Source organism: Chlamydomonas reinhardtii, chromosome 10, assembly GCF_000002595.2.
Source record: "Chlamydomonas reinhardtii strain CC-503 cw92 mt+ chromosome 10, whole genome shotgun sequence".
Classification (NCBI taxonomy): domain Eukaryota; kingdom Viridiplantae; phylum Chlorophyta; class Chlorophyceae; order Chlamydomonadales; family Chlamydomonadaceae; genus Chlamydomonas; species Chlamydomonas reinhardtii.
The window spans coordinates 332,041-345,559 of record NC_057013.1 but is presented as its reverse complement, the minus strand read 5'-3'; the positions used below and the strand labels follow the sequence as shown (position 1 = coordinate 345,559).

At 67.9% G+C, this 13,519-nt stretch overlaps 2 protein-coding genes across 2 annotated transcripts; one reads left to right on the top strand and one right to left on the bottom strand.

The window, feature by feature from the left end:
* Positions 1-12: 12 nt before the first annotated feature.
* On the bottom strand, positions 13-12,466 carry CHLRE_10g420400v5 (uncharacterized protein). Its single transcript, XM_043066456.1, has 24 exons — positions 12,318-12,466; positions 11,855-12,018; positions 11,408-11,713; positions 11,013-11,145; positions 10,683-10,799; positions 10,200-10,357; positions 9,639-9,811; positions 9,291-9,342; positions 8,515-8,934; positions 8,073-8,282; positions 7,656-7,764; positions 7,236-7,360; positions 6,794-6,958; positions 6,119-6,507; positions 5,605-5,788; positions 5,366-5,454; positions 4,386-4,635; positions 3,745-3,966; positions 3,141-3,265; positions 2,785-2,905; positions 2,051-2,158; positions 1,683-1,781; positions 1,311-1,421; positions 13-982 (listed from the first exon to the last, which is right to left on the bottom strand). The coding sequence occupies exons 1-24, from the start codon at positions 12,334-12,336 to the stop codon at positions 938-940; spliced, it is 3,894 nt and encodes a 1,297-aa protein (XP_042919853.1). The 5' UTR covers positions 12,337-12,466; the 3' UTR covers positions 13-937.
* A 100-nt stretch (positions 12,467-12,566) lies between these two features.
* CHLRE_10g420350v5 (uncharacterized protein) lies at positions 12,567-13,519 on the top strand. The gene is made up of 4 exons (XM_001702559.2): positions 12,567-12,778; positions 12,849-12,940; positions 13,028-13,093; positions 13,172-13,519. The coding sequence occupies exons 1-4, from the start codon at positions 12,745-12,747 to the stop codon at positions 13,271-13,273; spliced, it is 294 nt and encodes a 97-aa protein (XP_001702611.1). The 5' UTR covers positions 12,567-12,744; the 3' UTR covers positions 13,274-13,519.

Genomic DNA, 13,519 nt, shown 5'->3' with positions numbered 1-13,519 from the left:
CTTGAAAGAATTGCATCACAAGGGTTACAAGAAGCGCATTCGTGGCCGTCGAGGTCGCGGGCAAAACCGCCCCGTCCCGGCCATATGCACCTCCGTACGCCTGTCCGTCCTGGCTTGTCCGTCCGGCATGGGGATCATGTCACACACATGTTGGCGTGCCGCCATTGGGCCGCAATCCCGGGTCCACATTACAGCTTTCCAGTGTTTGCCGCAAATTGCAGGCTCCACTCTGCACCGATCTACGGCTACCCGCCTGCCTACTATCCGTGATGTGGCACCGCCCCCGCACCCACATGCCGTGACAGCAAGCACGACCGGGGCGGATGCAGTACCGAGCCGCCCACAGCAGCAGCCCAACAAGGAGTGGTTCCTGCACATCCATCAGGACCAGGCGCATGTACCTTGTCCTACCTTCGGCTCGGCTTTCTCTTTCGCCACACACACACTCTGCCTAACTACTCCTAACTGTTGCAGAGCTGAGTGCCCCAATCTAAACCCTTGCAGCTAAGTGACACGCGCTGCGCCCGTGACTGTTCCACCATCCGCATACTCACACACACACACACACACACACACCGCGTCCCCCGTCAGCTCTTTCAACGTCCCCCGCCCTCAACCACAACTCTGCCTCCACCTGCACACCTACGCGCTGCTGCGGCGCTGTGCCAAACCCGGACACCCACCCACCCACCCACCCACCCACCCACCCACCCACCCACCAGCAGCCCGCCACCGCTCATGGACGTCCCGTCAGGCCGCCCGCTCCTCAGCACGTGGAGCCTGCCGCCACACACACACACACACGCCTCCTCGTGCTGACTCCCTCGCCACCGCCCTCGGCACCGGCCTCGCCGCCAGCGCCTCCGCCAGCCCCTCCGCCTGCCCCTCCGCCTGCTCCTCGCCGCTGCCCCTATCTCCGCCTGACCCTACCTCCGCCTCACAGCACGTCGGGCAGGTCGAACAGGTGCGGCAGGCCCATGTCCTGTGTGCGTGTGGGAGGGGGGGATGTGCGTGTGCGTGTGGTGGGGGGCTGCTTGGTCCGGTGGGCAAGGGGATTCTAGGCCTGACTAGTCAGATGGGGAGATGGCTGCCGGAAGGAGAGGCGGGCGAGCCAGTGCCCACAGCAGCGCATGAGGGCGCGCGCGCGTGTGGGGTCCGTGGTCACGCCTACGAGAGGCCGCCTGGCGAAGCCCGGCCCAGATGCCGACAGCGCTGTGACCCGGCCCGTGTCCTCCACCCATGACCCCAGCCCCCCCCCCCCCCCCCCCCCAGCCCCCCGCTGCGCCTCCCCCCCCCGCTGCGCCCCCCACCTGCGGCGTGATGTCGGGGATGGGCCCCCGGTCTCGGTGCTTGGGCTCCGGCACCGCCGACACGCCCGCCGAGCTGGACAGCCGCGACACCGCCGCCAGCAGCTTGCGGACCTGAGGGGCGGGGAGGCGTGTGTGCGTGTGTGTGTGGGGAGTTGGGGGGACGGGTGGGGGCGGGGCGCCCTACATACACACACGAGCTGCAGCATTCCAAATGTGCCATCCCGAGTCTTCCCCAAAACCCACACCCACAAACATCCCCCCCACACCTACACGCCCTACGTGTTTCCTTCCTTGCGCTACCCCCCCCCCCCACACACACACACAGACACGCCCTGCCGCCGCTGCCTCCCTCCCCTCCCTCCCTCTCCCCACCTCGTCTCCTGCCACCGCCGCCAGCAGCTGCTTGATGAGCTGCCGCTGCTCCTTGTCGCCGTGCGCGCCGAAGAAGGCGCCCGAGAAGTTGTCCAGGACCTGGGGGGGGGGGAGGGGCGTGGGCAGGAGCAGGGGGCTTGAGGTGGGTGGCGGTGGAAGGGGTGGTGGTGGTGGTTGGCGGGGTGGGTCGCGCGGGGCTCCCCGTCTCGGTGGCGGCGCGGCCCCAATGCCAGTCCCCCCCCATGACTAGTGATGGGACCTACACCTCCGCAACCCCCCACCCCTGCTGCCCCCCCCCCCGCCCCCTCACCCCCCCCCCTTCCCGCCCCCCCCCCCTCCTGGCCCCCCCTCCCCCGCCCCCCCCCCACCTGCGGCGTGATGCCTGGCAGCCCCGCCAGCACCGCCCGCAGCAGCCCCGACTGCGGGTGGCGCGGCGCCAGGTAGGTGGCCAGCACGGAGCGGAGCAGCTCCAGAACCTGAGAGGGAGGGCAGGGGGTAAGGGGGCGGGGGGGGGGCAGGGGCGGGGGTTACATTCATGATTAGTTAAGTGGTAGACGGGAGGGACGGTAGGGGGTGGGGGTCAGGGGTCAGGGGGGTGAGGGGTAGGGGGGTGGATTGCGAGGTGGGGGCAGTGGAAACAGGGTAAGAGCAGCGGGAGGGAGGTTTTGTAAACACCAGCCCGAAGTAAACCAAACCCGGGCGAGAGGGGGGGGAGGCGGGTGGGGAGGCGGGTGGGCAGCCGAGGTAAGGGGTGCAAGGTTGAGGAAAGGAAAACAGAGCACACAGGTGCAGCGGGCAGGTGGGCGGATGCCGAGGCGGGTGGGCGGGGGCGGTGGCAGGTGGATGAGGGGTGAGCATGAGCAGCGCGATCAGATAGGTGCTGGCTGGTGTTGGTCCTGGCGGTGGAGCGAGGGCGTGCAGGTGGGGTGACAGCCGTCGTGGCCAGTCCCCAGCTTGCCACATGCGACTGCGGCCTGCACCAGTACTACAACCCGCCCCCAGGCCCTGCCCCCCCGCCCGGCTCGCATTTAATCACATTGGGTTCGGTTTAGTTCGGGCTGGAATCTACAACCCCCCCTCTCCCCCCCCCCACAGCTCTCACCTGCGTCTGCACCATGACTGTGGCCACGTGGCCCAGGCTGCTGATGGCGGCCCGCACCACATCGCCCACCACCACCCCCTCCAGCTCCGAGTGACCCGACTGCGCCAGGCCCAGCAGAGACCTGCGGGCGTGTGTGTGTGTGTGTGTGGGGGGGGGGCGGGGCGTTACAGGACAGGACAGCATGTGCACGTGGATGGAACCGCGCCACAGTGCCACCGCGACGTATGTATCTGTCGTGCTGTGCATGCGGCAGAAACGCTACGGTGTGTGTCGCGGGGGGGAGCAAGACGGTTGCACGAGTACCTATACGTGCCAGGGCCGCACCCACCCACACCCACACCCACACCCACACCCACCTGCAGAAGTTGACCGCCTTGCCTGCCGCGTCGCCGTCCGGCCAGCACAGCCCGGTGACGCCGGTGGCCAGGCCCGCCTGCGCCGTGGCGGGGCTGTAGCGCAGGATCACCTCCAGGACACACTCCTGGGTGTGTGTGTGTGTGTGTGTGTGTGGAGGGGGGGAGGTGTAAGGATTGGTACAGAGACGTGTAGCGAAGTAGACAGCAGGCGTGGTAGTGCGCGGGGGGGGGGAAGCAGGGGTACATTCATGATAGTTAAGGAAGTGGTAGACGGTAGACCATCTTGGGGGGTGGGGTGCGGTTTGGGGTTGGCGGGGGTGACGTGTGGCGGTGGTGGGGGGTGGGGTGCGAGTGTGGCGTGACGGGGTGCGTGCCCCCACTCCCGTAGGGCTTGCTGAGCCTCCGCTGCGCTCCTTATGTCATGGACACACACATACAAACCTACCGTACACACACACGCACAAGTGCACTTATGCTCACTGGTTGCCCTCCACGCTCCTACCCCACCGGCAGCACACACACACACACACACACACACACACACACACACACACACACACACACACACACACACACACACACACACACACACACACACACACACCTGCATGCCCGCCAATGCAGCGACCGGCAGGGGCCCGCCATTGGCGCTCACTCGCGGCGACAGGCCACCCGACCCAGCCGTCGCCAGGCCGCCGGCGCCCGCCGCCGCAGCCGCCGCCGCTGCTGCTGCTGCCGCCGCCGCCGCCCCCGCGGGGTCCGTTGCGGGGTCGATGGGTCGGCGTGTGGCCAGTGCCACCAGGAAGTTGAGGTGCTCGCGGGTGAGCTGCGTGCGTAAATGGGGGCGAGGTATCAGGCCGTTGAACCGTGTGTGTTGGGACTATGCATGTCGTACAACCGCACCCGAGTGCGCCCCGGGGGACCCGGACACACGGCATGGCACGGGTCGGGGGCTCCGGGGCCTCGAGGACTGCCTGACGCACCTGGCGCGACCTGCGACTAGCGGGGCCTACCGGCACATGCAGCCCTGCCCCTGCTACCCCAAACACTCTCTCCCCCAAACCCAACCACCCGTCTCCCCCAACCACCCCTCTCCCCCCAACCACCTCTAGCCCCCAACCACCCATTACACCCCCCCAAACCACCTCTAGCCCCCCAACCACCCCTCTCCTCCCAACCACCTCTACCCCCAACCTCCTCTATGCCCCTCCCCCCCCCCACACCGCCACCCCTGCCGCGCCTCACCTCCCGCAGCAGCACATCGCGGACCACCTCATCCGTGGCGCCGTCACTCCGGCCGCCAGCCGCACCGCCCGCCGCCCCACCGCCCGCCGCCCCACCGCCGCCGCCACCGCCCGCAGGCCGGCCCGGGCCGCTGCCCGCCGCGCCCGGCACGCCCAGCCCCGGCGCGGGCGCCCCCTCGGCCGCGGGGGCGGGCGCGGCCTGGGCGGCCCAGCCCGAGGTCAGGCGCTGGTGCATGTGCGGCAGGAAGGTGCTGCGGGGGAGGGGAGGGGGGTTACATTCATGATTTTTGAAAAAGTGAAGGCGTAGCCAGGAACAGTAATTAGCAGGCGCGTTGTGACCGAGGGGGATGCAGGGCGGGGTATAGGAGCGCCGATTAGCGCAAGGAGGGAGCAGACATGAGGGCCGATCAACAAGCCAACGGCCTCCATGGCGCTGTGACGGGCACGGTGTGATGCCTGGCGTTGCGGCCACCTCCCAGGCCGCCACGCCCTCCAACCGCATGACACAGACCCCATGCTGCCAGCCCCCTGCATTGCTAGTTAGAACGTGCGTGCGTGTGTTTGAGCATGGGTGGCAATTTCGAAGGCGGCTACCGTCAGCACCGCCCACACGCGCAAGACCGAAGAGCTCATCGCCTTCTTTCTACCGGTTTGCGGGAAGTTTCAATGGGAACCTGGGAACTCGGTGCATTTTGGGAATGGGGACCATTGTCGCGTGCCACTCCGTTGTCAAGCATCGACCACGCTCTCCTCCTCGCTCTATTGCATTGGGTTTGGTTTAGTTTGGGTTTGGTTTAGTTTGGGCTGGTATACAACCCCCATTGCAGTTTCACCGCCCCACGCCCCGTCCGCACAGTGCTCACAGCATGGCACATAGTGAGCCACCCTCCCCATACCTCCTACCCTTCCCCTTTCCTCCTGCCTTTCCCCCTTCCTCCTCCTCCTCTCCCCCTTCCGCCCCCCTCCTCCTCTTCTCCCCACCTGCACAGCGGCACCATCCAGGCCGCGGCGCGGGAGGCGGGGCAGCGCTGCGCCCAGGGCAGCAGCACGTGCCGCTCCAGCAGCCGGACCTGCAGGGGGGGTTATGGGGGAGGTGAGGCAGGTGAGGCGGGCGAGGCGGGCGAGGTGGGCGAGGACGGTGGGTGCATAGCGGCTGAACAGCCACCGAGCCGCAACCCCTCCTACTCCAAACACACGCGCCCCTACACACAGCCACGCACCACGTTGTCCCCCAGGCTGGCCGCGCCTCCCGCCACCGCCGCCGGCAGCAGCGCCGCCAGCTGCTCGCTGCGCCACATGGCTGCACCGCAGTGCTGCACCGCCAGGCTCAGGACCATGTAGCCGCACTCGCGCACGCCGCGGACAAAGTAGCGCGCGTCGGCCAGGTTGCCGCCGGCCACACAGCTGCGCGCCGGAGACAGGGCAGGAGGGCAGGAGGGCAGGGCGGTTCATGCATGACGGGTTGTGTGCGGTATGCCACAAACAGGTGAAGGCATTGGAGCGAGGCGTTTGGTGCTGACACGCGCGGAGCGCCAGTGGAACAACACGGGCGCTCCCCAACCCCTCCTCCCCCTCCACCAATGCCCCGTGACCTGCCCTCCCGCTGTACCGCTTTTCCATAACCATCTTTGGCCCCCGCCCCACCGGCGGCTGCAGCTTCTCCTTGCAGCGCTACTGTTTCCCAACGGCATTTTGCTTCGGAGTTGCAGCCCCTCCCCTCCCCTCCCCTCGCACCGCGGCTCCGCCTGCTCCTGCGCCTTGACTGCGTCCCTGTCCTCGCCCAGCCGCGACGCCCTCTCCAGCGGGTCCAGCTCGTTCACCAGCGCCAGCGGCCCCAGCAGCGGCCGCAGCCGGGCGTCCGCCAGCGCGTGCACGCAGGCGATCATGCGCGCCACGGGCGGCAGGCACCACTCCAGGTGCGGGCTGAAGGGGTGGTCGGGAGGAGGGGAGGAGGAGGAGGCGGAGGCGGAGGCGGAGGCGGCGGTGGCGGAGGTGGCGCTGAAGGAGGTGGAGGGGGAGAGGAGGGACGGCGTGGCGCCGGGGCCGCCGGAGGCAGAGGCGCCGGCGGGCTTGGCGGACTCGAGTGGGGCGGTGCGGCGGATGGCGCGTTCCAGCAGCGTCACCTGCGGGGGTGGGTGGGTGGGTGGAAGAGGCGGCACGGCAGGGGAGAAGGGTGGGTTGTATAATACCAGCCCAAAGTAAACCGAGCGCAATGCATAAGAGCGTGGAGGGGGGAGGGACGGGTGCTGTGACGAGGCGGCATGGATGGCGGCGGTGGGAGAGCGGGGGAAGACCCTGGTGCGTGCAGGTTGATGCGTCCGCTGTTGAAGGCGACAGACATTGCCTTTCCACACGTACACACACACACACACACACACACACACACACACACACATGCACCCCACCAACCTGGTGATACAGGGTCCAGCGCCGCTCACGCGACCCCAGTTCATAGCCGCTGCCGCTGCCGCCCGCCGCCGCGCCGCCGGGGCCGCCCGCCCCCGCGCCGCCCGGCCCGCCGCCGCCACCGCCACCGGCCACGGGCACCAGCGGCATGTAGGCGGAGATGAAGGCCTGGTGTGTGTATATGTGTGTGTGCGGGAGGAGGTATGGGTGAGGGGCATGGCGCGGCAGGAGGTCGGCGGTGACGGGGGAATCGGCGACAGAGCGCGAAACCCTCGCCGGGCTTAGCGGGGCACACACAGCATATTCCGCACCTGGTGCCGCTGGTTAAACAACTCTTGGGCCCCACACACACGCCTTGTCCCTAGTGCTTATTCGAGGAACGCACGCGCGTGCATACGTGTGTGCGATGTGCGCCCACCTCCCACCCGCCACCTCCCGCGCCCACCTGCGGCGACGCCACCGTGGCCTGCCACTCGGGCGAGGCCCACTGCTGCGCGATGGGCTCAAAGATCAGCTGCACCAGCTGAGCCTGCAGCACGGGCGGGCCCGCGGCGGAGGCGGCCAGCAGGCCTGTGTGTGGGGGGCAGGAGGGGGTGGGGGGAGGGGTAGGACAGCGCGGTGGGTGGGGTGGGCGGGCGGAGAGGCGCGTGAGAGAGGGGGGCAGCGGGATCGAGGCGTGACGGGGCGCATGAGGGGACGTGGGCAACGTAGGATGCAGGCTGTTGCTGTTGCCTGCATGTGACCCCAGGTGTGCGGCCTGCGATTAGTTTTCCTGGCAGGTAAACACGCATGCCCTGCCCCACCCCACCCCACCCCACCCTGGCCCCCAGCCCCCAGCCCCCGGCAGCCCCCATCCCGCCCGCACCTTCCCACAGCAGCACCCGCTCTCCCTCCCGCAGCAGGCCGCGCTCCCACATGGCCGCGATCTGGGTCACCAGCGCGGACAGGTGCGGCACCAGCGCGGAGGGGGCGGCCTGGGCGGAGGGGGGGCGGAGGGGGAGGTTACATTCATGATTAGTTAAGGGAGGGAGGGGGAGGAGGTAGAGGAGGTAGAGGAGCGGAGGCGTTGTAGAGTCAAGTACGCAGGTGGGGCGAGGGCGCGATGGGTCATTCGGGGCGGACGCCTGGAGCGACCGTGTCTGCATTTCCCCTTCTCCCCTCTCCATCTCCCTCCTCTCCCCCTCCCCCTCATCGCATCGGCCACGCTCTCCTCCTCGCTCTATTGCATCGGGTTTGGTTTAGTTTGGGCTGGTATCTACAATCCCTCCCCCCTCCCTCTCACCCGCGCCAGCCCCAGCAGCACATTGGCCATGGCCAGCCGCGCCTCAAAGCCCGCGCGCCACTCGGGCGTCTGGCGCGCCGGCGGCGGCATCTGGCCCGGCGCCTCCAGCGGCAGCAGCGCCAGCGCCTCCAGGCAGCCGGACACGGTGGGGGCCACCAGGTCGGGGCGCAGGACCAGGAAGCGACCAAACGCCTCGATGGCCTCGGCGTGCTGGGAAACGGGGGGTGGGTGGGAGGGGCAGAGGAGGTGTGGCGTCATTGGCGTGGTTGGTTGGTTGGTCTCCTGGGGCAAAAGGAGAAAGCTTCCTTAGTGCCATACGGCCTGTCACCTATGCCCATGCAAATACCAGCACCCATCCTCCGCACCCATCCACCCCCCCTACTTCGCTTCACTCCTCTGTATCAATCTTTGCACCCCCCCCCCTCAACCCCCACACACGCACCAGCGTCATGAGCCGCGGGTCGGACAGCCGCACCCGCAGCACCGCCTGCAGCAGGTCCGCCAGACCACCCACCAGACCCGCCGCCGCCGCCTGGGCCGCGGGCGAAGACGGCGCCGCCGCCGCCGCCGCCGCCGCCACCGCCGCCTGTGAGCCCTGCACCTGCCCGCTGCCGCCGCCGCCGATGCCCAGCGCGCCCGCCGCCATGTCGCACAGCGGCTGCAGCACAGCCGTCAGCACCAGCACCGCCGCCTCCAGCTGCGAGGTGGCGGAGGGGGCGCCGCCGGCGGCGGAGGCGGGCGCGGCGGAGGCGCCGGGCGGCGAGGCGGCGGCGGCCGACAGGGCAGTGGAGAGGCAGGTGGCGGCGACCTGCAGCGACTGCTCGGGCGCCAGGGCGGCGGAGAAGCGCAGCACGCCCTTGGCCTGTGTGGGCATGTGTGTGCATAGTGGGGCGTGGGAAAGGACCGGAGATGAGAGAGTGTGTGTGTGTGTGTGTGTGTGTGTGAGTGAGAGTGTGTTTGTGTGTGTGTGTGTGTGTGTGTGTGTGTGTGTGTGTGTGTGTGTGTGTGAGTGAGAGTGTGTTTGTGTGTGTGTGTGTGTGTGTGTATGTGTGTGAGTGAGTTGGGCTTGTTAGTGCCGGCTGCGCTTTCCACCCGCTGTTCGCCGAATGCTGTCAACGTCAACCCCAGTGCTGCGTCGAGCCCTCATCAAAAATCATGAATGTAAACCCTCCCCTGCCCTCCCCCCCCCGCCTCCCCCCATACATCCCCCCCTCCCACCTGCGACCTGAAGGCCACCACCACGTCCTTGTACTCCTGGTGGCTGTCAGCCCTGGGGGGTGGGGGAAGGGTGGTGGAGGGGGAGGGGTGTGTGTGGAGAGGGGGGAGGCAGGAGGGCGCAGAGGCGGCGGCACGCAGTGTGTCAGGTGGCGGTATACACATGCAATGGCCGGGTCAGGGACTCAGGGCCCTGGCACCCGATCCTTCACCCCACCCATTCAATCCAGCCGCACCCACACCCGGACCCCCACACAGCCCCGCAGCCCGACCCCGCCCGCTCGACCCAGGCTGACCCAGCCCGACCCCACACAGCCCCGCAGCCCGCCCCCGCCCGCCCCCCGGCCGCACCAGTCGGGCACGTTGTTGACGCCCGGGTCTGCGCTGGGCACCACCCGCGGCGCCGCGGCACACACCACCCGCATCAGCTCGCTCACGGTCTCCACCGGCAGCGCGTAGCTGCTGGCGGCCGCGCCCGCGCCGCCGCCGCCCTTGCCCGCGCTGGGGGAGCCCTGGGTGCGCATCTGTGTGCGTGCGCGCGTGTGTGAGGGTTGGGAGGGCACAAGGGGCGCAGGGTCGAGCCGTGTGGCGTGTGTGAGCAAGCAGGTGGGCGAACACGCGAAAAAGGTGCGTGGTGGGAAGTGGGACGGGCGCAACAGGGTGTTCGGCGTTCGGCGCCCATGACCCATGCAGACCGCATACCCTGCACCGTATGGAACGCCCTGCTCCCAACCTGCACAAGCATTATCGCTTGCAACTGTCGCCTCTGCCTGTGCTCCGTTAGTTTGGCTTGGTCGGCTTTAGTTTGGGCTAGTGATTACCCCCCCCCCCCCCCACACACACACACACACACACGCACACACACACGCCCCACCGCGCCCCGCCCCGGCGTCCTGGATCGCCGCGCCGCACCTGCCCCGCGACTGTGGTCACGTCCGCCAGCGCGTGCTGCGGCGCCGCCTCCCTCAGCAGCTGCTGCCACAGCATGAGGGTGCCGCAGGACAGGCGCAGGTAGGGGTGGCGCGTCAGGGTCAGCAGCTGGGCCAGGAAGGCGTCGCGAGTGGAGGCGCCTGCGAAGGGGTCGGGGCGGGGCGGAGGGGTAGCAGGGAGCGTGGGGGCCAGCCGGGAGGAGGGGCGTTATTTGCTCGAGCCCAAAGAAGTAGATCCCAATAATAGGGGCGGGGATTATGGCTGCGAGGCAAGGGGCAAGGCTTCCACGCTGCAGCTGAGTGGAAGCGGCGGGAGTATGGAAGGGGCGCGTGGGCATGGGCGCCAGCGGGAAGAGCCCCGGCAGCTGCACCGCATGTCGCCCGCCACACCCGCACATGACCTCCCACCACCACCACCACCACTCCCTGCCACCCGCCTCCCAGCCGCCCCCTGCCCCTCACGCACCCGGCGGCGTGGCTGTGAGGCAGCGGAAGTGGCCCTCGCCCAGCCCCTCCACCACCTCCAGCAGCCGGGCGCCGAAGTCGCACTGCGAGCCGCCGTGGCCCAGCTCCCGGACCATAGCTGCGTTCGGGATTGCAGGCGATCCGTTCAGGAATGGAGGCGTTGACACACAGCCACCAGCCACCAGCCACCGCCAACGACACGAGCAGGAGCAGGAGCAGGCGAATGAACACGAGCAGGAGCGCTACAGCACCAGCAGGAGCAGTTCCGCGCGAGCAGAAGCAAGGGGCCAACAGCGGGGCGCCACACACGGGCGGGCGGGCGGGCGCGCACCTGGCGGCAGCGGGTCTGCCGGGCGCAGCAGCAGCCCCAGCGCCTGTGTGGCCTGCAGCAGGCCGCCGCCCACCGCGTCCATCAGGGCGCCGTAGTCGGCCGGCGACTCGTTGGCGCGCTTGCGCCACGTGATCTGGGAGCACAGCGTGCGGCAATGCAGCAACGCGTTGAGAGCGGCACACAACAAGGAGGGAGGAGGGTGGAAGGGTGAGCGCAAAGAGCCGCCAAGAAGCTTGAACAACATGTATGCCGTCGCCCCATCTGCGCTTTCGGCCCCTTGTCCCCTGCTTCTAACCCCCCTCGTTCGCCTCTGCCTGCACTCCCCTCGTTTTCGTTGGTTTTGGTTCAGTTTGGGCTGGTATTTACAACCCCCCAAGCTCCCTCGCCTCCAGTACCTGGCGCAGGATGTCCAGCGCCTGCATGCGCAGCGAGGGCGTGCCCATGCGGATGAAGAAGGAGCAAGCGCCCACCACCGGGCTGTCCTTGAGACGCCGCATCGGCACCCACTCCACCCACGTCGCCAGCGCACCCAGCGCCGCCGACAGCGCCGCCACGTGCGCCGCCACCGCCTCCGCCCGCTGGGCTGGCGTCATGGCGGCGGCCGCGGCCCCGCCGGCACTGCCGCCGGCGCCGCCGCCCGCTGCGCCGGACGTGCCGGCCGCTTCAAGCTGCTGCGCCGCCTGGAAGTGCTTTTCGAGAATCTGAGGCAGCGGCGACACAGGACACGCAATGTGTGGGAATGTCAGCTACCGTCAGCACACGTAATAGACTTGGACAGCCCATGTCCAGTGCACGTACTCCGGCCCCCAAGACACATCGGCTGCCGGGAGCTCCGGACCCACCTCGCACAGGAAGGGGAAGACGGTGGGTGCGGAGGCGGTGAGTGCGGACAGGAAGGCGCGCTTGCTGGTGACGTCGGGGCCGTCGGCGGCGCCCGCGCCCCCTGCACCAGAGGTGGAGGTGACGTCGGGCGCCGCGCCATCGCCGCTGGGGCTGACCGCACCACCTGCGTTGCAAGGCGCGGGGTATTGATGACGAGAGGCGCATCACGGCCAGTGCGGTTACAGGCGCGTGGCGGTGAGAGCCGAGCACAAGGTGCAGGTGCAGGTGACGTACACGCCGGTGTGACATGAGCACTGAGACAGGGTAGTTAAATACTATGGTCCCATGCGGAGCTGTTGGCATTTCATGGACGGCCGCTACGCCCACATGTTCCCGCGCGTGCTGTGTGTCGCGCGTGTGCAAGAATTGTTAGGGGGGTGGGTTCACCCGGCCTAACATGCCCATACCGTATGCCTACGATACTGTGAATGAGTACAGGCATGGCATATCGGGCAGGAATTGCTCGGGAGGGGGAGGGGACGCAGAGTTGCTGGAAACCGAGGTGGCATAATAAGCAGGCGCGAGTTGGCCAGGGGCGCGGAGGGGAGGCGAGCAAGCGCAAGCGGGTGCGGGTCCGGGACACGAGTGCCGGGAGTCGCGGCCACCCTTCCGCCTTTCGCCCCCGCCTTTAATGCTTGCAACTAAATTGCAGAAATCATATTAGAACCAGCCCTCTTGCTGGCGTTTGGTCGGCTGTCGGAGGTCGCGGCTTGCATGGGGGCGCAAGATCTTGATCGCATGGGCTCGCCGGGGTCGGGGGTCTTTGCCCTCGCCGAGCTCTCCCGCTTCTTGCTTCCAACCGCGACCCCGTGTGACACTTCGCCTTTCATCTCCCCACCAAAACCGGAAAATGCAGGCCCTGTCGTCTCGCGTGAACATCGCGGGTGCGTGATCGGCAAACTCCGAATCATGTCGCCGCCCCACGGCTGACAATATGTTGCATTTGCGCTGCAGCCAAGCCCCAGCGCGCTCAGCGCCTGGTGGTCCGCGCCGAGGAGGTTAAGGCTGCCCCCAAGAAGGAGGTCGGCCCCAAGCGCGGCTCGCTGGTGAGCTTGCTGGGTCGGCAGCCTCCGCTCGCACACTTTGCAGCTAGGCCGCATTACTTAGCAAGTGGCTTCTGTTTTGTCATACAGGTGAAGATCCTGCGCCCCGAGTCCTACTGGTTCAACCAGGTCGGCAAGGTCGTCTCCGTCGACCAGGTACGCTGCAAATGGAATCCCCTTCCGCTTGCGGGCCCCGACACCTAAGTTTGCTTCCCTATCCCTGATCATTCGCAGAGCGGCGTCCGCTACCCCGTCGTTGTCCGTTTCGAGAACCAGAACTACGCTGGTGTCACGACGAACAACTACGCTCTGGATGAGGTTGTTGCCGCCAAGTAAATGGCTGGCTTCGCGCAGCATCACGGAATGCCGAGAGGAGCGGCAAGTGTCGTTACGGGACCTAGAGAAGAGAAGATTAGCGGGCTGGCCTTAGGGCAAGTCGCGATTTTGTGAGCTAGTTTTGGGCGCGCTTGCGCGACCCCAGCCAAGCATAGACTTGGCGATCGGACACATACAGGTGTCGGACACTGACCATGAGCTAAGGAGCGGTGACGAGGGAGCAGGCGGGTGTAATACTAAATGCTG

Coding starts and splice junctions, on each gene's coding strand:
- CHLRE_10g420400v5 (XM_043066456.1), bottom strand. Junction 10,358..10,682: donor CCTCACAGCCACGCCGCCGG/GTGCGTGAGGGG, acceptor ACCCCTTCGCAG/GCGCCTCCACTCGCGACGCC. Junction 9,343..9,638: donor GTCAACAACGTGCCCGACTG/GTGCGGCCGGGG, acceptor CCCACCCCCCAG/GGCTGACAGCCACCAGGAGT.
- CHLRE_10g420350v5 (XM_001702559.2), top strand. CDS start 12,745: ATGCAGGCCCTGTCGTCTCGCGTGAACATCGCGG. Junction 12,779..12,848: donor GTCTCGCGTGAACATCGCGG/GTGCGTGATCGG, acceptor TTTGCGCTGCAG/CCAAGCCCCAGCGCGCTCAG. Junction 13,094..13,171: donor AGGTCGTCTCCGTCGACCAG/GTACGCTGCAAA, acceptor GATCATTCGCAG/AGCGGCGTCCGCTACCCCGT.